The 24,217-nt window shown below is 37.7% G+C and overlaps 2 protein-coding genes across 2 annotated transcripts in view; both read left to right on the top strand.

Moving 5' to 3' along the window:
* The window catches only part of LOC117299116 (steroidogenic acute regulatory protein, mitochondrial-like), a 28,889-nt gene extending 20,573 nt beyond the window's left edge, over nucleotides 1-8,316 (top strand). The window contains exons 6-7 of the mRNA XM_033782577.1: nucleotides 540-651; nucleotides 3,085-8,316. Of these exons, the coding sequence (XP_033638468.1) occupies nucleotides 540-651; nucleotides 3,085-3,230 (258 nt within the window). The 3' untranslated portion in view covers nucleotides 3,231-8,316. The remainder of the gene's footprint in view (nucleotides 1-539; nucleotides 652-3,084) is intronic.
* A 2,644-nt stretch (nucleotides 8,317-10,960) lies between these two features.
* Nucleotides 10,961-24,217, top strand: part of LOC117299566 (sacsin-like) — a 43,400-nt gene continuing 30,143 nt past the window's right edge. The window contains exons 1-2 of the mRNA XM_033783116.1: nucleotides 10,961-11,153; nucleotides 12,071-12,151. Of these exons, the coding sequence (XP_033639007.1) occupies nucleotides 12,133-12,151 (19 nt within the window). The 5' untranslated portion in view covers nucleotides 10,961-11,153; nucleotides 12,071-12,132. The remainder of the gene's footprint in view (nucleotides 11,154-12,070; nucleotides 12,152-24,217) is intronic.

Genomic DNA, 24,217 nt, shown 5'->3' with positions numbered 1-24,217 from the left:
GCGGGGTAGAGCCAGGGAAGCTAAACGAACGCACCCACAGTGGCCGGTATGGGGGGGCAGAAGGTATTCCCCGATAAGCCATTTTTGAGATGTGATGGACACAGCACAATGACAACATTGGGTTTTTCTGTCTGGATACACCCAAACCAAACAGTGCACTCCTATAGTGGCCATATCTTGTCAAAACAGCGCAAAAGTACAATTCCTACACGCAATGTCTTTCTTGTAACATTGCATTTGGTATTCCAAAGAGTCGAGATAAATGAGTTTATTTTGTTTGTTTTTATGCAAGTCGCCCAAAACAAGGCTGAAAGCCTGTAAAGGGCTACAAGGAAGAAAACATAGACATGCAGAAACTCAGTGGAGCTGAAGGTAGGAATTGATGTTTCTCTTAAAAGATGGAAGATCATAGGATGAAGGGAAACATGCACCAGGCAAGGAGTTCCAAAGATATGCAGTACGCCCATTGGAGGGGGGGGGGGGGAGATATTTGGAGTATTCACCAATCTATGACCTTACATTTATTGTTTTATTTTTAGTATTGGAAGAAAACGACGGCTCCCAAGGAACCGGAAAAGAAAGAAGAGAATGAGACACCAAACGAAGAGGATAAGCCAGAGGAAAACGCAGAGACGAAACCAGCTGAGAATGGTTAGTAGGTTTTGTTCGTACTGCTCTTATTTGCATCTCTTTTCTGCCAATCATCATAATCACTACACCGGTCAATATGATCAAACCATTCAACTTAAAGACACTGGACCCTATTGGTAATCGCAAAGACCATTCTCTCACTTGGTGTATCTCAACATACTATGCCCAAAATAAGCTGCCTTTATCTGCATCTCTTATTAGCAAGGAAGATCATTTTAATTTTGTTTTTTACCCTATACACCGATGCGTGTTAGCACTGTATACTCAGTACTTTCCCGAGTCCTGTGCAAAAAAAAATATCACAGGCATGTTACTCGGGTGGGATTCGAACCCACGACTCTTGCAATTCTAGAGCAGTGTCTTACCATCTAGACTAGACTACAGAGGTTGCCGGTAGCTAGAGGCAGTTCGAATCCTATGTTTGGCAGCGGGTACCGCAACGATATAATATACATCTATTATAAGGATTTTCATGGTAAAACTTAAATGCTGACTAATTAACATAAAGAAATGCATGAGCTTTCGTAGTAACAAATACTTCATCATATCATATCAATGATTATTCGATAAACAGTTAAACGTGTGGTGGTCAAACAACGCATACTAATCATTCCCCTGTTGCACTCAACTCAGGAAATCCCACAAATGACTGATTTTGTCGGATCCGCTCATAATATGGAAATGTCCCACTCTATGGATCTACCATAGCAACAAAGATCCTGCCGTAAGAGGTGGAAAATATATCAAATATCGGTAATTTATACACCCTTTCTCATGAGAGCCAGAAGTAAAGCGATCAAAATGTCAGCGTGTGGAGAATACATTATGACGATTCCATGTCTATGTGTGGGTCTCATACTCATATGCAAACCTATGTTAATTGGGGAATAGTCCGGAAAATAAATTAGTGTCCTCTTTTTTAGTCTGAAAGCTGGCTTGTATAGCATGTAGACTTGGTTTCACGTCTGTGGTCTTATGTTTGTGTCTGCACGTAGGCATTGTAATAGCGCCCTCTTGTGTATTTTCCTCAGACCGCGAGTGAACAGCCAATAGGGCAAATGACGGTTTGCTAGGCTGCTCCCCGAAGATTTTAGACTTGAAATCGAGTCTAAAATAATGTGGGTGCCATTGGAAATTATCAGGAGGAATTTGTTTTATTAGACATCTGTGCTGTTGGTGAGAAGATTCATTAGGGCAATATTTTTTTGGGGGAAAATACATTATAGTTTTCCCAGACGAATTATATAAGGCTACGGTTACATGTAACCTTTTAGATTCGGCGACAACTTGTTGTTTGTAGGTTTTGTGGTTTAATATGCATTGACGTCACCAGGACGTCTTCTTTGAGCTACAATGATGATGAAACCGTGGATACACTAGGCTACAATAGACCTACTCGCAACGTGTACAGCATGACCCAACGAGTAACCTCAATTAGTGCTCTATACACAACGTTACATCCCAGCAATCATTATTTTATTTTAAACATAAAATGTTCCCATAAATAACTCATGTGTCCATTAAACACCCGATTACCAACGAGGTCCACACATTGTATGGCATTGAAACACTATGTGGACGTACACGTGTCCACACAGTGATTGTTTAAGGTCTAAATAATAAATCGTTCACAAGACACAAGACAAATGTGTGTCAAAACAAGTGTGTCACTTCTTTTGTTTGGTGAGCAAATGAGGTAGATACAGTGTAGGATCTTTAAACACTATGTGGACTTACATACGTCAACACAGTGTTTTTACGGTGTTCACGAATAAGTCGTTAATTAGGTGCCAGGACAAATGAATGTCAACACTAAAGCTAGGTTTGTCTCTTCTTATGTTTTGTGAACAAAGAGAGGTACGCATAGTGTAGGATCTTGAAACACTAAGTGGACTTACACACCTCCACACAGTATTTTCAAGATTAAGTCGTTATTAAGTGCACAAAACAAAGCAATGTTAACACAGAGATGGGTATATCTCTTTTTGTGTTTTTTGAACAAATTAGGTTCGCACAGTGTAGGGTCTTGAAACACTTTATGGATGTCCACACAGTGTCTTTTTTATAATGTTCAAGAATAAGAAATAATTTGTCACCTGACGTTTCAACCCTAGCAGGGTCGTAAAGGCTAGCACGACAATTTATAAGATTTATGGTTATAAAATGACAAGACAACAAACACAAACAATTTTTTGTGAATTTTGTACTAAGCAGAAACACTTTCTCCCAACAATCATGCAGTTAAGAATTCCAGACTGTCAACATAAACAAGCCACATCAGTCTCATGAATCGACTCGCCATGTTAAAAATAATAAGCCCTCCACTTTTAAGCATCTTTGGGATTGTGAATTCATTCTCAAAACAAAACTTCTTAAATTTCCAAAATCTTCGATATATTATAGCTACCGATTCGATCTCATTAATTTCCACAGGAAAGGCTGGAGACAATCCTGCAGCGACCGATGGACCAGTTGAGAACAACGTGGCCGCCGTACCAGCCGCACCAATCACCGTAGAAGGAGAAGACATCCCTGCAGCCGATGGAGAAGAGAAGGAGGAGCCTACAGAGGAGGCGTAAAAGTAGATAGAGACCGTAGGAGTCAGGCATCGTAGATTAGAGGGAGTCAGGGCGCAAAACAACAATTTTTCTATTCCATCCCTTCATCGATGGGGTTAAGTCTTCACTTCAATTGGTAGGCGTAAACAAAAAGGGTTTCACCAAAGACTAGAATTCGGCACAACCTTTTTTTGTTTGTCCATGACATTGACTCAGGCTTAAATACACTTAAATTAATCGAAATAGATTTCGAAGTTCAAAGTTAAAGGTAAAGTTACACCGGTTATGTGTTTGGCCGACGTTTAAAACCAGCCGTTGTTCCATCAGCCATTACAATTCTGAATGGTTCTGTGATACATTGCTATCTTAACTAATGGTTGGTTTACATTTCGTCACACAAAGTGACGACAAATGACACTAAGCTTGACCAACAACGGGCGCCTTTTAAAGCCAATTTGAAGGAAAAGACATTCTACGAAGTCTGTTACTCATTACATCCTTACATCCTATGGAATTTTCTTTACTGTGCAACTCTTAATTTAAATGTATAATTTTCTATCACAATCAGTGTTGAAACATGTGCCCTTTAACTGTCAAATTATAAGGCAACTTCTTTCCACTGTCACGTCAATTGAAATAATATTTCTTTTCAAACAAATTATTTTAATTTTATGTTTGAAATTTGACTCAATAATCGTCATTTAACCTGGATTATCATTACCTGTGTTTGTCTTTGTACACCAAAACCGAGTTACTTTTTCCAGCATATCTGGAACGATGTGGAATTGTCCCGAAACCACAATGTAAAGTTGTATTCAAAGAAAAAGGTTATTTAATTACAGATACACTACTTTAAAAGAGATGAAAATACTAATTCTGACTTAGGGAAGATACCTAATAATGGTAAAATGGGGTTTGTGTAATTTTTGCTGTATAAGTTAAAATGGCTGCCGAGTTAAGATATTTCTATCATAAGCAGTGTTGTTGCGACAGTACGGTATACATGTTGGTTGTATAATAACAAATACATAATAGAGGTAGATGTACAATGTAGTTATTATATGGAATTTTGACGCGTAATTTGCAGACATTTTGCAAACAAGAAATAATTATAATTCGGTGTTTAATCCCATTATAATGTTGTGGCCTTTATTATTTTTCAAAATGATATAACTACTACTCTAGCTGGAGATAGAACTTATGCATTGAAGTAATTTTAAGAGGTAAAACGATGACGAATTCGTGGAGAACACACATGTAAAACGCGCAGATGGTGGTCCGTTGAGCAGTTATTTGTTTTACCTCTAAAGGAGGGCGCTCTACAAGTGACGTCACAATGCATTTGGTCTATGATCGAACGTGATGGTCATCAGGCTTGACTTTTATTGAAAAGGGGTCTCAAATGTCAAATAGATGTGCTCATTTTCCCATAGATTTAGTAGTACTGAAAGTGGGGGAAGGTGTTTGCATGATGCTGAAACGGGGGACTTTTTGGACGATGGTGGCGGCAGACTTACCGGGTAAATCCATTCGGGGTTCTTGGTGATGTGCGCATGGTCAGAAATACGCAAACAGTTTAAATTTACCTAGCGTTGAAAATGAGTGGATCATAAAACTGAATTTTGTCATTGGAGACTTTCTTTGACAAAAATAAATATAAAAACTGTTATATGTAATCCTTATTATCCATTTCAATGCATGAACATGTACAAGTAATTGGTGTCGTGTTAAGTGTTATACCAGATGTAAAATATTACAGTTATCGTCCTAACAGTGTTTATGTGGGGAAAAAAAAGTAAGAGCCATTTTAAAAAAGGAAAACATAATATCAAAATGTTAATCATGCGCGAATCCTTGCCTACGTTTCACATACTGTTATTTTATACCAGCTGGGTAAATTCTAAAACTAAAATATAGCGGGGGATTTGTACGCTCAACGTAAAAAACAAAATATGTATCCATTTAAAGAAGCACAAAAATATATATAAGAAGACAGGCTGCTGCTTGATCTAATTTCTGCACTTCTCTGCGTTTAATTATGATCCCAAAGTATGATAAAGTACTGTGCAACTACTAGGAGTACATGTATGTTTCGTAAATTCACTAAGGGTGGTACTAGTGCATTGATGCAACACAGAGCGTAACCACTAAACAACTCCCATGACCAGATTTCCAACAATAATTTGTTTGTGTGTCAGTGTGTACAAAAAATAGATAGCATTGTAAAGAAAAAGAAATACCTTGTGAAAATTACAATTGATATTATTCAGTTTCTAAGCAGTAGTATCTCGTTACCTACTGAATGTTATCGTGCCTGAATAATTATAAAAAAAGTTAACATAAAGGCCTTTTTGCTATTGAAAAAAAAGTGAAGTAAAGGTAATAGTTAAACAACCCAACGCTTTGACGTTCCTGCCTTAGCAGAAATATTTGCTTGCTGTCTTTTTTGTTATCTTTTTTTATTCATGTTTGTAACAAACAAAAAATGCGTATATATAGCTTTATTATTTCAAAAGTATTTTGTTATCAATGTTGAATGATATGTAAGGCAACAAGGAGACGCAATGATATAAAGTACTGATATCTTTAACTGCTGTAACTACCGGCTGACATTAATGATAATTGATATTCATGAAACATCACACGGCTAAAACCTGTTGAAAATGTCAATCAGTATTAATGGTTTCATTGTGGCTTTTCGAAACCCTTTTCAACTTAGGTCTCGTTCAAGTCTGTTTCATCTTATCACTATCATTATTTTTTCATTATATATTTCGATAATTTCTCACAATGTTACCAGCTAACGCATAATAATTATGTGGAAGCACGTAAACCATTACCATCCACAGCTAAGATTTATTTATTTTTTATTAGATAGTAAGGATAGAAAAAAACAGTCATTGAATACATAATGTCAGTTAATGACCAATAGTTGGCATGTTTTCTTTTATGAAATTTCTTTTTCAGTTTTCAATTTAACAAAATGTAGAAATAGCGAATGGTTTTAAAATAACTGACAAAATCGTTTGAATTTAGTTGCAGAAAGTATGGAAATATTAGGTTTAAATTATTCGAAGGGTGCTTCTTTACATCTTGTTTGTACTTATACGATGCTTTTGATTGAAATTGTACATGGTAAATTTTTTTCTGGAAAAGCTGATATTTCGGTAGATTTTATACAGAGCGTAGCACAATACTGTATTCACCGTTAATGCAGCCCAGATACGAGAATAGCTGGAGCACTTCCTTTTTAGTTAACGATTAGGCAAAATTTAGGATTTTTAAAGGAACATTGAAGAATTGGTTTTTGCTAACAAATCAGTTGCGTGCAGTGTAAGCACACTGTATGTGATCCATCATGCATGTATACTGACAAACCTGTAGGAGTTTGAGATAGATTGACCATCTAGATCACGAGAAAATAGTGAGAGAGACAAAAAGATAACACATTTTGTCTGGCGTCAATACAAAACTAAAAGTGAGTACAACGTAATGAGCGATAAGCTCCAAACGCGTAACTAGATATTTATTTCTCATCAAAATGGCATTTCAGACAGAAATATTTCGAGGGAAGTTTTCTGCTATCATCATCATTAGACCGTGAAAGTTTTATGTAATTAATTCGTGATCTTCACGATTTTTTGTTCTTACCAATTCTGTAATGTTCCTTTAAGTTAGAAGTGAAAATAGACAATTTTCGGGAAAAGAGCGACTTAGTTGCGGTTAGCATTAAAAACAACTACAGCTGGTGACGAATTGTTAACCATTAATTAACTAGACATCTGTCTAGCTCCATATAGTGTTGGCGAAACCCGGGCATGTAGACATGAACAAACATAGTCCTATTAAAAGAACATGGACAAGGTAGTTTAGATCATAAAGGATTTCTTTCTTTAAATCGTGGTCGATAAAGTGTATCATATACTTCAAAAAAAAAACTTAGATTGATTAAAATACAAAAACTTCATTTTTATTTTAATAAAGCATGAAATGGTTTACTGCATAATATACTGCCGGGTGGAAATTACAAACATCGTAAAACTGTTAACAGTGTCTAAGTTGAGTAGGCCTACTCGAGCTTTGAAATCGTCTTATTACAATGGTTGCATTTTTTTCATACACCATTATTTTGTAATGTGTGAGCATTATTATGGCCACTTTCGAAAGCGTGGGTTTGGGTCATGGGCTCCGTCGGATATATTTAGAAGGCGTGTGTTGTTGTTATGTTGCTTCAAGCAGGCGGCCGGAGCCCAAGTCAAATCCAAACCCGTGGTTTCGAAAACGGCCTTTGTTTACAAGTGGAAGTATTATCTCGCTTATAGAAGGAGCTCCTCGTATATCGGGTACTGTCTCTCCATCTTTTGATTGGATACATATAGAATCATTGACCAATCATGTGGCCTGATTTCTGAGTCAGTATGACCTGGAATCTGTTACACGGTGTCCCGAAACTTTGTCAAACTAACGCAGAATCAAAATGCATTATTTAACCAGTTTCAGGGTAATTTATTGACCGAAATTGGGTCAGGTCCTCCTGTAACTCGGAATTCAGTTAATTTCTGAAGCGGGAGTCTTTAAAGTTAATAGAAACAGTTGAGACACCAGTGACCAGGGCCCATTCTTATAAAGCCTGTAAGCACAAAAACCTGCTAAGCACAGAAAGGTTTTGCTAAACAGAAACAGGTTACCAGCCAAGAAAATCACTCGAAGGATACATTGTTGTGACTGGTGTTCTACTCAATTTGTTCTAGGCAAAGACATTGTCAACCAGTATTTTCTGCATAACAGCTTTATGAAATTGGGCCCTTTAAAAATACTAACCAAGTTAAAGGCTTGTATAGCCGGCCTTCCGTAGAGAGATTCGAATAAACTATTATCAAGCGGTGCATGTTATTTTTTCTTCCACGAAATAAGACAAATCTTCTAGTATTTTTTACGCTTTTAAAGTATACCTCTTTTTACATACATTCCGTAGTCATTCATTTTAAGTTTTTAATACTAAATTTATTATTGATAGCTTATTTATAATAGGTCACAGAGTTCATGGTCGCCCCCTAAAAAGTAGCTGAGAATAAATAATAAAAAGCGCGTGTATTGATATAACAGTTGAAATGTCTCTTTGTGTAATTACTTTTTGATAAATTCAAAATACTTTCAATATGGTTAACCACAATAATTACTATTCTATTTTCACACTGTTTTGCCTGACCTGCAAAGCCAAGGTTTGTTGCGTTTTCCACTCCCACAAAAAATAAATAATAATGAGTAAAACAATGTCACGAAAATACTTTTTAAAGGCTAAAATAATTCTTGTCTCCTGAAAGGGAAGCTTTCTACCACCATTTCCTTAGTTCAAACACTGATGTAAATCTGTGGACATTGTGTTTTGTGTCATACAGAAAGTACCCAGCAGCCGATTTCACGAAACTCTAGGATTAATCCTAACTCGAGTTAGGACGAGTAACCCGTCCTAACTTAGGATGGGTTCAATGCGTCCTACGTATTTGGATGCGGGACTCAACTCATCCTAAGTCCTAAGATTAATCCTAAGTTAGGAATAGTTTGGTGAAATCGACGACACACCCTTTAAAGGGATATACATGATGCATTAAAGCATGGTGAAAGAGAACTAGCTCCTTAAATTTTTTCCAAATATTGCACTTCATTGGGATTTCACGGTAGTTTCACAGCAAAGATTTCCATAGTAATAAGCATTGTCTCTTTTGAAAAACTCTAAATAACAAGATTGTTGAAGACTGTACACAAGCATAGTATCGGGGATTTGTTGTTTTAGTGTGTGCAATGTTTAATCACTGTACATACAATTTCAAGTAATACTTTAGCACCATGTACTATCGCTTTATAAATCAATACAATATTATAATTAGTATATATAGCATTATGCTTTTTCTCACCAAGGGGATTTCCCTCAGTGTGTGGAATACACCATGGCAACCGGATAAAGGCAATCGATATTGGCCAATGTCTTTGTTATATATTTTGTTACTCGTCATAGTGGCTAACATTTTGATCCGTCCTTTGTTTCAATAGCGGCATCGTGAACCAGACATGTGAGGTTCAATGGCTATATGGCTATAAACAAAATTACTTTGAAGGATTTGGTAATGCATGGCAAAACTACCCATTCTTTATAGCATGAGACATGATTTATAGCATGATTCTCTTATTATTAATAATACAAAAATGTAATAATAACAGTGTTTAGGTAGCGCTCTTCACATCGGACGGGCTTCTCAAAGTGCTCCCAACATTAATGCCCCTTAAACCAGCTCCCTGGGGAGTATACGCCTCTCTAATATTCATGCATGACGTCACAATTCTTACCCAAAATGAGGCCATACGCCTTTCTTAACATTAAATCATTAAATGCATAAGGTACGTCGTCACAATGCTAATCCAAAACGAGGTGATGGGCGCAGCCACTGCAAGTGATGGGGACGTGCGCCCATAGCCTCATTTTGGGTTAGAATTATGACGTCATGTCTAAGTATTAAGAGAGGCGTATAGGCGCACGTCACGTAGGCCTACGCCACCACTTGCAGTGGCTGCGCCTGTGGCCTCGTTTTGGGTTAGAATAATGACTTACTCTGCATAAATATTAAGAGAGGCGTATACAACCTGTGCAACAAATTTGCGCTCACTCAGCTATATCAATCACAAGAACCATCTCTGCCCTTACAGGTACCCATTTACTCATGGTTGGAGAGAATCAATTGTAGTCAATTATCTTGCTCTGGGACACAAGTAACACGACCGGGATTCGAACCATATGCTGAACAGAAGCACCAGAGCTTGAGTTCCACACGGTGCTCTTATTCCCTCTCGGCAACGACACCCATATCATTATGCTTTACTTACACAACTCTCCATTCATATAGAGAAGCCATCATTATTATCATTATATCAGTATATTTATTATATTTGTGCACACAAATTTGAATATGAGAAGAGTTACCGCTGTAACGCTTCTAATATTGTGAATTCCTAACACTTGGGTATATCTTCCTACGGTGCATGGACATAACATTCATTATTTACTCTGGATTTCCGGCAAAATCTTTAAAAACGCAACCACCTATTTGATTAAAAATAATAATAATACTTTATTTTTGATTTAGCGTCTTACATTAAAAAAAATCTCAAAACGATGTATGTATTTTGTTTTTACATATTATAAACTTAAAGCTAAACAAAGAAAGGTAAAATACAGCAAGATTACATTGTTCAAAAGAACGACAACAAATACATCAATGAGATACACTATTACGAGACAATCAACAATATCACACCACAGAAAAGGCAATAAAAAAAGATACAAAAATTCAAATATTATGATTAACGATTAATGATAAACTGTCACATGTATTGGTACTGTCGTTTGAATTATATATATACTTATATAGGATTGAAACAGTCGTAACGGTTCCAAAGACCGAAGGTCGAGGCACCCTTTGTCCGCATGCGCTTAAACACATTTCGTGCTTCTGGGATTCCCCTACTGAGAAATAATACAATCAATATAAAAAATAGTTCCGTGCAGCTCACAGACGTTTCTCAGTAAACAAACAAAGTAGTGCTGTGTATATAGTAAAACTGCTCTACTCGTGTTTTAAATCCACATTATCATGGAAACTGCGGAGGGTTATTTGACATCATGTTCGGTATCGCGGCTCTATATTACAGACAAGGTAGACGACGTACGTGTCGATTCACAGGAGAATGTTCCAGAAGCCGTTGCCGGTTATTTTTTATTGGTGGGCTCTTTCTCGCGTTTCCAACAACATTTTAGTCCTACTTCATTTTTCAATGAGTACGATATTCAGCAACAGATAGTGTACTTCAAAGTAGGATCTACAGTTCTTGGAATTTGCATCGTGGAACGAGGCTAGACGGGCATTTACTGCAATTATTGAGGAAGTAAACGTAAGTATAATATGCTCAGGCCTTTTCTTTTTTCCTTCAATTTCCTGTTGGATATCTATGAGGAAAATGGCAAATTCTAACAGCAACTTTGCTCAGGGCCCCATAGCAAAAGCAAAGGGCACCAGGGCAATCGCTAAGTGGGGCCTGAATGCAATTTAAAGTAATTTTCCATGTTGATGATATATCATGCTTTTGGTTTACCTTTTTGTCTTTTACATTACGTTTTCCTGCAGCACCCTTTGACAAATGAGATTATTATATTGCATGAGAATCATTCAAATGTACAGCTGGGTGTGTGCACGCTTGAGTAGATGATAGACACATTCAAACCGGGACATATACAGCAAAAGAGGAAGAAAGGTTCGGGGAAAGTTCAAAGTTGAAAAACGTATACAAAACCTATTGGAGCTTTGGCAACAAGAAATAACCTAATTTCTGTTTTAATGCAAACATTATAGAATAGTAGGGCGGTCAGGTTGTCAGAGTGGTGTCTTGCCTCACCTTCCAGTACCTCTAGGACCCCCCGGCTCGTATCCCACCGAGGGCACTATGTGGATCGGGTTTTCAGACCCTAACGTGAATGTGTGGGTTTTCCCTGTAATAATTTTATCGGGTTTTTCCTCACTTCTCATGGCAAGTAAAGTGATTAAGTTTGTTTTATCTAAGAGTCCTGCCGTCGATTTCAGCAAACTCTTCCTAACTTACGATTGATCTTAGGACGTAAGTTCTGTAACCATAAACGTTAGAACGCATTGAACAGTTGAACCCATCCCAAGTTAGGGCGAGCACTCGTCCAGATAGGATGAATCCCAGAGTTTTGTGAAGTCAGCTATTACAGCGGCTTCACAAACAAGAATCAATAAAACAAAAATAAAATGTTGAAACTAACCTCCCCCCCCCCTCCCAATTCGTTTCAGTGTGTTGGACTTTTGCCCCCAGGAGACCTCTGTGAGATGACTGCAAATACATTAGCTAGATAATGGCAGACTTAGAAGACGGTAAGTTGTCTTCCTAATAAGGGGGGAATGGGGAGAGGCCAATTTCAACTCAGAATTGTATATGTTTGTCACTTAAAGGGAATGTACACGTTTGGTAATTACTCAAAACAAATATTACTTACAAACTTACTTTGTAACGAGCATGGAGAGCTGTAAATAGAATAAAACATTGTGGGAAACGACTCCCTCTGAAGTACAACTAGTTCTTGAGAGAGAGGTAATTTCTCACTAAAATATCAAAAGACTTCTAGTTAGAAGTATTTTTTCCGATCTGAAAGCCCACAAATCAAGTTTTTTTTTCTTTCATCGTAATGATCGTAATTATATTGAAAATATTTGACGCCAGCCAAATGGACTGATGGTGTAAATGCAACAACAAAAACTAGACATTAGGTGTTTGTGAACAAACACAAAGCTGTTCCGTGTTCTTTTGCTTTGATTATGTGTTAACATTACTAAGGAGTCTATAACTGAAAAAAAGTTTGAAAAATACTGTCTTGAGTTACGGTGCCACTTCATGGGGTCACGGTAACCTAAGGCTAATCTCTAACGCCCAAGGAGTCTGTAACTGAAAAAAAGTTAGAAAATCGGTTGTGTAGTTCTTGAGATATGGTGCCACTTCTGGTTGACCCGGAAGTAGAGGTCAACTTGGGATCATGGATTTTCAAAGTTTATTTTTAATGTCTTAGGAGGATAAAACTGAACAAACAGGATTGAACATCGGTTGTATAGTACTTGGCGTATGGTCCCACTTCCGGTTCACCCGGACGTAGAGGCCAACATGGGGTCACGAGTTTTCACAGTCAATATTAATGTCAAGGAGTCTGTAAGTGAAAACAAATTGAAAATCGGTTGAGTAGTTCTTGAGATATGGTCCCACTTCCGGTTGACCCGGAAGTAGAGGTCAAATTGAGGTCACGGTTTTTCCAAATTTTTCTCCTATCCCCAAGGAGTCTTATAACTACAAACAGTCGACATTCTTAAAGAAGAATGTCGTCTTCCTGTGATAATTTATCTCGGAATGTCGACATCCTAAAAGTAGGATGTCGTCTTCCTGTGATAATTTATCTCGGGATGTCGACATCCTAAAAGTAGGATGTCGTCTTGCTGTGATAATTTATCTCGGTATGTCGACATCCTAAACGTCAGTTGTCATCTTCCTGTGATAATTTATCTCGGGAAGTCGACATTCTAAAAGAAGAATGTCGTCTTCCTGTGATAATTTATCTCGGAATGTCGATATCCCAAAAGTAGGATGTCGTCTTGCTGTGATAATTTATCTCGGGAAGTCGACATCTAAAATTAGGATGTCGTCTTCCTGTGATAATTTATCTCGGGAAGTTGACATCCCGAAAGTAGGATTTCTTTTGTTGAAAGGATTTTACTTGTATACGTTTTGTTAACTAGTATTACATTTCCAACAATATTTATAATATTCATGGTCATAAGCTACGTTAAACTAAAATAATGGACGAAACAAAATGTCCCACGTAAAACTCCATAAGGTTTGGAACATAATGGTCCCGCAAGTTCAAATACACGCGAGACTTGCTTAGTATACGCAGAAGGTAATAAATAATTTATTACTAGCAAATGCAATCGTACAATAATAGAAAACAAAAACTAAAAATCAATGCAAAACACATGTAGGGGATGGAGGGGCCCATAAAAAGCAAACCTTAACGAGAACGGACCCCCCCCCCTTTTTTTTCTAACGAAGAAAGCAATGTAAGCAATTCTATTTAGTGGGTGTAATCTTATGTAGCGGCAAAACAATTCAAAATTACAGGAAGAACAAACACAAAAACAGTTAGCGTAAAATAAAACTTAACCATGTATTTAAATGAAACAGATAAACAAAATACCCAAAATAAATACTAGAGAAATTGGGCCCCCACAACTCTTGCTGGGAAAAAAACCATGTCGAAATATACCATTGTTATCCATTAGAGACGTTTTGTAGAAACTTTAAGAAAATACAAGAAAATCCCATGGCTGGGACATCAGTTTATACACCAGACAAATCTATTATATGGATATTCTTTTGAATATTTTATTTTGTGCATATTATGGTCCGTGATTCATGGTCCGTTGAATATAAGTGGATGGTTGTATTGACAACAGATTTTGATCCTTTTGATCACCATCAGCCCCATGTATAATAAACTTCATAGGCTGACGATTGCACTTTTGGTATTGCCATTGTTAAACTCCGGTTCCATTGTGTGCTGTCTGTTACCCTCCACACATAGATTTTCTTGTGAATAGTAGCCGTGCATGATTCATGGTTCGCTGAATAATGTGGCAATAACAAACTTTTATCATTTTGAACTGAATGCTTGATTTATTATCTAGAGGTAAATGCTTGAGGCCAGTAAGAGTATTGTGCACGTACACCATGTAGTTTTTGTTGGAAACCGTTTGCTAACAGCCATTTATGTTACCCTTTGAAATAAAATCAGAAAATTTATAAGTTTGCTTGTTGCATAAAATTAAATTGAAGATGATGCCTTAATTGATTTTAACATTCAGAGTTGGACTCTAGACTGACGTGTTGGACTCCTTGAACACTCCAAGTGGTTCAATAGGTAGTGCAATTCCAATACTTATGCTGATGTTCTCATGATGTCAGCATCAACAGGAAGTTCCAACAACTTTGTCCCCTTGTACAATTAAATATGCTTATATGGGTCACGTGGTTAATTAATTACGATTTTAAATTTTTTTTGGGGGTCGGTGGTTTGATGTTTGATCTAGTACAAGTTGATTTCACAGAACTCTTAACCACCAAACTCTGCGCTTATGATCACCATTTTTCGCTTACTGTGTTTTTAAACATCGTGTCATGCATGCACACAGGTTATGTTGGGCTAACATTTGAGAAAAAGAAAAGGCAACACTATCGATATAAAGACAAGAATAGACAAGAATAGTTTTGGGGATACACAAATATTGATTTCGGACGGAGATTCGAACTCGCAATTCTCAGATGTGTAATCGCGACTGATGACCACTAGGCTAGAAGGGCACGATGTAAAAATGGTGGGTTTTTACATGTGTGCATCAACAGAGGGGATTATGATCCGGCGAAATAATTCTCGTTTCATGATTTTGCGACCATTGTCACTAAATATGAACTGCTAACGCCTATAACTATTAAGTAGGGTTGAAATGTAGTATTAGGGGTTTTTGACGACGACGTCGATGTCGTCAAAAACCCCTATCTAATTACGCACGTTCGTTTTAACGAAAACCCATGCACAGAGTAATTGGTCCAGAACGCGGTTAGAAAAACAAAGACAAATTTAACGCACGTTCTAACGAAAATCCTAAACCTCCGTACGTTGTGCGTGTACAGAGTAATGTGTCCAGAACGCAGGTAGGAAACAAAATAGTATAGACTCCTCTCAAGAAGTCAACAACTCATCGAGGTACATACTGTGTTGTATTACCGAAGAGAATGTTTCACAATAACATGAAAGTGACTGCATCAAGTTTACAAATTAAAAATTCAAATGAAGACCACGTTGTTAATTAATTAAGAATGTTAACACTTTTTTATTAGAGTAAAGCTTATGTTCTAAGCTTCAATTTGATATATGATTTAACTCTTTTATCCTTATACTTTAGGAGACGGAGCCTGAACAAAAATGCTGTACAAACGCAATGGGGTTTTAGGCGGAAACAAAGAATAATAATAATAATAATAATAATAAAAATCTCGACGAAAACAATACCTTCTGACGGTAGGTCGGAACAGCTAATAATAAAAATCTCGACGAAAACAACACCTGTTCCGACGGTAGGTCGGAACAGCTAAAAATAAAGAAACCTTGTATTTGTACAGGTACACACTATAATGCAAAACTGAAACAAATATCCTTAATCTAGCTAATCTGAACTTGTGCAAACCCTAGAAAACTCCGAGTACACTAATGCCTAGCAAGAAATCACCCAAAAAGGCAAAAACACACCCTAACTACACTGGCCTAGCTAAAGCCTAAAAACGACTGCAGCGAGACTAACTCTGGGCGGCGACTCACCAACCTACACAGACAAATATCAGTCCGCGTCACTGCATGACCGTAGCACCACTATACTAACTTGCAACCAATCACAACAAAAAGTAGTGCGTTGTAACGATCGCCACGTATATCAAAATACACCAAAAGGAATCAACTAAGAAGGACATTAGTAAACACCTGAACCTATCGCAGATAAATCCTAAACTCCTAGTTATTTAAACCACCAGCACTTATGAGAACTAAAGAGGGGCAATTCCTACGCAATATAGACCTTATGCACATGACGTCATTTCAGTACGGCGCCCCCGCATTGAGGTCAAAAGGAGATTGTTCATTGGTCAATCTATGTGCGTTTTGATTGTTTCGTCACCGTTTGACCTCAAAGATGGCGGCTGGATGACGTCAATGCATAAGGTCTATTCAGAGCAACCCTAAACATGGCGCAGCAGGCTACACGCTGAATGCATACAACTAACTAGGCAGAACTGAACGGGGAATTTCCAACAAACGATCTAAACCTACACAAAAGAGCTTAACAAGGAGTAATGCAAACCTACAGACCTAACCTGCCTTATCCTGAAATAATCCTACGATAGATAAGTAAGATCTACATACCTTATAACGGCATAAACTTGAGAAAAATACGGGAATCTGGAGAGTAAACTCTAACGTTGAAAACTTTACGAACTCGTGTGTAGAAGTGGCTAGTCTAGAACTCAAGGCGCACAACCGCAAACTTCACACATCTTAGGAAACTATAGTAAACAACATGTCATGTCATGACACTTTTATCAGAGTCTATTTCACTAAATGATTTAATTAATGCAGAAATTATGTTAAAGACGTTTGTGTTTCTCGTAGAGGAGCTGTATGGCAAAAAGCACATGACATACAATCTTCACCAACTACTTCATGCTGTTGATACTGTTCATAATTGGGGTCCTTTATGGCCCAATTCAACATTTGCCTTTGAATCTTATAATGGCAATCTTCTTAAGATGTTTCATGGAACTCAGGGTGTGCCTTTGCAAATTATCAACAACTTCACATTATGGAAGTACATTCCAAAACTTATGACATCATTTGTGTATAATAAATCTCCCCAAGTAGAGACGTACTGTAAATCTTTATTAAGTGGCTTGTTGTCTACAAAATATGCATTCCATGTTAATGATGATGTAACCGTTCTTGGTTGTGCTAAATTTTGTCAAACAACGATTGAAGAAAGGCTTGCCTTAGAAAGGCTACTTAATGACACTGTTCCTGATAATGTTGCCTTCCATGATCGTGCCATTGTACATAACAAACTACTTCATACAAAAGCATACACTCGAGTGAGAAAAAGAAATTCTTCTGCTGTAGTGTTTAATGATGGCTCCTTTGGTATAATTACTAGAATTTGTATAATTGAGGGCACTTGTTTTATTATTTATAACCCTGTAATATTGTATGACCATAGAAGCATCATAACTGACAGACAAACTGGTTCTTCAGCCCCTCACATTCAGGTTGTAAGATGTGTTAAGCCCTTTTCACACGACAAAGTCAAACTAGGGTCCTTGGTCCCCGGTGCCAGTTGTCATGACCAAGGACGTTGGTCAAACTCAAACAGGACCTTTCACACGGCGCAGAAACCAACGTCCCGTGTTTCAGAACATTCGTCTTTTGTGGTGCTAAAGGTCAACATTGTTCATTGTCCATTTCACTGATATCCGCATCGCCAACGTATGTACCAATCATTTTTCTGCACTGTCGTGAATCGGCGGCCCCTAAAAAAGATTTTTGTTGTGGACGAAGAATGAACGTGTAGTTTAGTTGCTCGAACCATTCACTCATGCTCCGACCACCAATTCCAAACAGAAAAGGTAACAATCGATTATAAACTGGGGAGTGCAGATTCTTACCGATGAATGTTGTCATAAATCTGGCACGCATTTTGTTGCACACTGAAGTTTTTTTATATAAATATGTCGTTCTATGCTCGATCATGAAACTTATCGAACGAATGCTACGTAGGCCTACTCCTAGAACTATGATGGAATTTTAGGCAAAATCAAATTGATTTTCGAGAGTGAACTTTTTAAAACATGTCTCAATGATCTCATGCTAAACATTGAAAACTTGCTCTCTTGAAGGAGTCGTGCACACGGTCTCATAAACATGCTCAAAGGTTTAACGTTATCGTACAACGGGGTCGAACATCTTGATTTTCTTGCACTATGTGTTTCCTCTTGCGCGCATGCGTGGTAGCTCCAGCCACACCAGGGTCCTTCGTTACGCAAGCAATGTTCATTCACACAGCACACACGGGCGATCGTGGTGTAATTTTCACAACGTTGTGTTTTCAAGACGGAGGTCTGGACCTTGGTCTTAAAAAGACCAGGGACCCGTGCCTATTTAAGCAGAGGTACCTTTCGCACGATGTGGATTAAACAACGTTGTGTTCCTAAGACCAAGGACCCCCTGCTTAATTTCCTCGTGTGAAAAGGCCTTTAGTGAAGTTCTTGGAGCGTGAAAGCTACTGCTATAACAAATAAGTGTATTTTCATTGAGAAAAAAAGAATTTTCCCTGATTCTTTCATTTGCATGTTTCCAAATACAATTGAGAGTGATTAAATTCTTCCGTGAAATTGTACCGCCTTTTTACAATGTTTTTCATACAACTCCAGAGTTTTGTCTACATAAACATTTTTGTATACAATGCATACTGGAAATTTGTCATTAGCTGTTTCGTAGCGAGCCCAAAACAGCTCTTGTGACATCATCATATGATTTTTTTCATGTCTGCACATTTAAGTCGTAAATTGCTATCTGAACATGGAAATACTGACTGCTATGAGGGGCACTTAAAGTCATAGGCCCAAAGTGATGTCAAAACCATGACCAGTATCCACTGCCTTTAACCAATTGCTTAACAATTGGAAATAAAATGTATTGTATTTTTCTACAAAATTAATGAAACTATTCAACTCAGTTCATTTCGTTTAACTAATCAAATAATAAATGCACATTATATTCCTGTTTTTAATTTGTAAATAAAAGGATGATTTTCTTGAATAAACAAATTCAGTTGGTCTTGGAAAGGCTTCTTTTTATAATCAAAGTTAATACATTGTACATGTATAATGACATGTTAACCAAAGTATTTCTACATTCCAGTTAAAGCATGATGTAACATGTATGTACATGTACATGCACCCCATCCTCCACAGGGATTTCAAATCCGATTCTTGGTACATGACACATGGTTTTAAAATAGTGAGATTACACCCCCATTGGAACCACATAATATATTGTCATGAGATACCATGGTTGGGATTTTTTCCATGCAATTATTGAGGGGGTGGAAAGGGGTATTCTTTTGGATCCTCCAGGTTCCCTCATTGGGCCTCCACGGATTTCCATGGTGAGGGCAAAAGGGGAAATGAATGCTCCTACTAATCCCATAGGGATATGATGGTTGATTGGGGAAAAATACTCCCATGGGGTCCCCATGGGAACACCATGGTCATTGGATGGGAAAGGAATGGTCCCATGTCCCCCCATGGGAACACCATGGTGATTGGATGAGAAAGAAATGCCCCCATGGGGTCCCATGGGAACACCATGGTGATTGGATGGGAAAGGAATGGTCCCATGTTCCCCCATGGGAACACCATGGTGATTGGATGAGAAAGAAATGCCCCCATGGGGTTCCCATGGGAACACCATGGTGATTGGATGGGAAAGGGATGGTCCCATGTTCCCCCATGGGAACACCATGCTGATTGGATGAGAGAAAGGAATGGTCCCATGTTCCCCTATGGGAACACCATGGTGACTGGATGGGAAAGGAATGGTCCCATGTGCCCCCATGGGAACACCATGGTGATTGGATGGGAAAGGAATGGTCCCGTGGGGTCCCCATGGGAACACCATGGTGATTGGGGGAACACCATGGTGATTGTATGGGAAAGAAATGCTCTCATTGGTTCCCCATGATATTACCATGGTGATTGGATGGGGAAAAAATGCTCCCAAGTAATCCCATGGGAACGCCATGGGATTCCCATGGGGACCAATAGCAAAGACCCATGGGAGGACATGGGGAAAACTTATTCCCCATGGAACCCCATGAGATCCCATGGGAATCCCATGGGATCGCCATGGGTATGCCATGGGACATTTTTGTAAGGGAGGTCATCGAAAATTACATATTATTTTGGACAGGAAGGTCGTATGATCATGATTTTTATTTTATTTAAAATGTTGAGATTTGCTAGTTGGGATTATTATGATATAAACTCAAAAATGAAATTTACTCGATATTCATCATTACGAAGGAGCGGGTGACATATAACGTTATGTTTTTTCTGAAGAGTGAAAGTGCCAAAGTTTATTGCCTAACATAGGATAGCCTACTCCTACTAAAGTACTAGTAAAACTATAACGTTAGGCCTAGGCCTACCGTTAGGGCCATACGTTAATGTTAGTTTTGTTTAAACACCCCACCTTCGATTTGCATCAGTCGGAATTCTCCTCCGAAACCATCATCGTACGGGACAGCTTTTACTTAGTCTTACTAAGCCGTCAACGTGAATACAGTAATTACACACTCAAGCTACTGCGTATTCGCGACTAGTCGTGAATTTATTCGCGACTAGTCGCAGAAGTATTCACGACGTCATGAAAATGTTCGCAACTAGTCGTGAAAAAATTCGTGACGTCGCTAAAATATTCGCGACTTGTCGTGAATAAATTCACGACGTCGCAAAAATATTCACGAAGTTGCAAACATATTCGCGACTTGTCGTGAATAAATTCACGACGTCGCAAAAATATTCACGACGTCGCAAAAATATTCACGACTGGCTGTGTCCCTTCAGGGCCACATGATGATGACCGGATATGCATGCATGCATGCATGGTGTGACCACTTTGTGTCTGGTAAATCATTCATTAGGTGTTCGGCCAACAGCCGAACAACTATTGTTATTGTTCTGTTTTTTTTTGTTTTTTTTCCTCGCGTTCTTCTTTCCCTGCGAACCTTCTCCAGCAATTTTAAACAAAAGTAAAGCTTGTACAAACTTAAAACTTACTATGTACATAGGCAATAGTGAGTAGATGAAACCGCCACTTTTTGGGAATGATGACGTCATTGATGACGTCATGGCAAGGTTTTTAAAGTTGAAAAATGACATTTGCTTTTCGCTGTATCTCAACGAATATAAAAGCTATGATGTTCATACTTGGGCATCAGATAGATAAAGACTTGGACAACATTTGAAAAGTTAACGCCAAAATCGTATGACCTCATCTTCCGGTCGTACCGGAAGGTCAAACTCTGCCTTTGTGTTTTTTGTGTTTTTTTGTAAAAAAAGACAATTTGTTGTCATAACTCAAGATTGATATGGAATTTAACATTGAAACTTATCAGACAATTGAACCTTAATAATAAGACCACACAAACTTAATGATGTCATGATGACGTCATCAGGTTTTGAATTACAACAAATCAAAGTTAAATATTTTAAAGAAATCATAACTCCTGAACCACATGGTGGATTTTGACAATCTACATATCATCGGACAGGTCGATCAAACTTCAAAAAACGCTACACACAAAATGACCCCATTTGACCTTGACTTCCGGTTCAAATCAAAAGTTGAACAATTTTACAATTTTTGATCTCTAAAACTACGTAACATTTCAACATAAATTTTGCATCCCGTTATAGATGAGTGATCCTGCTCAAACTTTCCCACAGAGATGATACCAATTTGACCTGAAACTCTGGTCGAAATCGGACGATAAAGCCCACGGATGTGTTGACCCGCGTGATAACTGCGTACACTGCAAAAGCGCTTTGGCTGGCCGTTCCGCTCCATTGATCACACATTTATCAGTCCACGAGGCTTGTGTGTTCTGCTCGGAATAGTGCATCGTTTGACTGTACGCGTGAAGTCTCAGGTCATTGTACTTACAACGTAGCGCTAGTTTAATGGTGTACCAACATTTTACAATTGAAGTCCGCTCATATTCGGCATCAAATTGTTCCCCTGTTCGCCCTTCTCATGGCTTAATTATCAAAACGGAATTAAAGACGACGCTTCGCTGAGATGGCCACCTACTTCAGTGATTCGTATGACTTTTAATTATGTGAGAAAATGCAACCAGAAAAAGACGAACATTGGTTATGTTTTGATCAAACACCGGGAAGCGGATTCGTGACATCGACTCGTGAAGGGTGTTTCTATCCAGCACTCACGGCAGTGTTTAGCGCGCTACACGGTAAAGCTTTGTGAACAAATCATTGCTTTTATTTAATAAGTGTTTATTTAATGCCTAACAAAATCTAACGTGCATCCCAGTTATCGTAGTTGTATCTGTACCCGTGTCGTACACTTGCGAAACCTCTGTAATACTTAATAAATAAGTCTTTTACAGTTATTTACTTCACAAGTCTAAAATTAGTAAACTGTTGTTTCGTATAAAGATTCGCCAAATCCAGTTAACCTTTTAAGAAGTTTACTCTTGAGTTAAACATCACAAGGATCACAAAACCTTCAAACTTTGCACATAGTTAGCTCTTTACTAATAAAATACATCGCTTTAATAAGTATTAACCTTAGCATTTGTTTTCTGTGCAAAGAATGTAATAGATTTACACTTTTACTTTCTGTGAAAATTAAAAAGCTATCAACAATCTGTTCATAGATTTAATTTTCCTCGTGTTCTTCTTTACCTCTGAACCTTCCCAAGCAATTTTAAACAAAAGTAAAGCTTGTACAAACTTAAAACTTACTGTGTACATCGGCAATAGTGAGTAGATGAAACCGCCACTTTTTTGGAATGATGACGACATTAATGACGTCATGAAAAGGTTTTTAATGTTGAAAAATTACCATTTGCTTGTTGCTGTATCTCAACGAATATAAAAGCTATGATGTTCATACTTAGGCATCAAACAGATAAAGACTTGGACAACATTTGAAAAGTTAACGCAAAAATCGTACGACGTTAACTTCCGGGTCGTTACTCTGGATCAAAGTTCGCCTTCGTGTTTTTTTTATAAAAAAAAAACTTTCGAGCTTATCTACGGAATAACTCAAGATTGAGATTGATTTGAACGTTGAAACTCAACAGATAGGTGAACCTTGGTATCAAGACACCACAGACCTAACTATGTAATAATGACGTCATCGGGCATTAAACTACAATAAATCAAAGTTTAAAATTTGTAAAAATCATATGGTGCGCAATTTGGGGGGAATATCCAACGGCGCTCTCTTTGGTCCAACGAAAGAGGGCGCTGTTGGGTATAAAGATTTTTTGAATTGATGACGTCATTGATGAAGTCATTACATTAAATAGCTAGAAAATTTATATCTTGAGAATCACAAATGCTACCAATAAGCTATTTTTATGGTCTTTTCCACGACAAAAGTATTTTGTTAGTTTTTGACCTTGCTTTCGTTTAGAACCGGCTTTTTATCGTGACATAAGATTTTCAGTTGAAAAACTAAACCTAAAAATCCGGGGTGGCTTTGCATTAACGATCGCATTATGGCACACTTTTCTAAAACATTTTAAGGGGATTCTCAAATCTGTAATGCACATTTAACTATAAAATAACGACACATTGTATAAAAAAACATCTTTATGGTTCAATGTTTTTGAACCACGTCATCACGTAACGTCCAACCGAACACCGTGTTTTTGTAATTAACAAAAAGCACTATGTCTAGTTAGGTGTTCGGCTTTTGTTATCTCAAAAAATACAGCATGTACGGACTTGAAACTTACCACGTACTTAGACCAAAGCGTGTATATGACAAAGAACAAAATTTGGAATGATGACGTCATCGATGACGTCATTATATTAAATTGAAGTTTTTTATTAAAATACTCATATCTCCAGAATCAGATATGCTACATACGTGATCTTTACACCATATGAAAGGTCATGAAGTATTAAACAAATCTTACACAGGGTGTGACCCCATTTGACCTTTACTTCCGGTCGAAACCGGAAGTAGTAGTTTGTTTTATAAAAAATCG

This window comes from Asterias rubens, chromosome 14 (genome assembly GCF_902459465.1).
Source record: "Asterias rubens chromosome 14, eAstRub1.3, whole genome shotgun sequence".
In the NCBI taxonomy this organism is placed as follows: Eukaryota; Metazoa; Echinodermata; class Asteroidea; order Forcipulatida; family Asteriidae; genus Asterias; species Asterias rubens.
The sequence above is the reverse complement of the archived record's forward strand: the minus strand, read 5'-3'. Positions and strand labels throughout refer to the sequence as shown.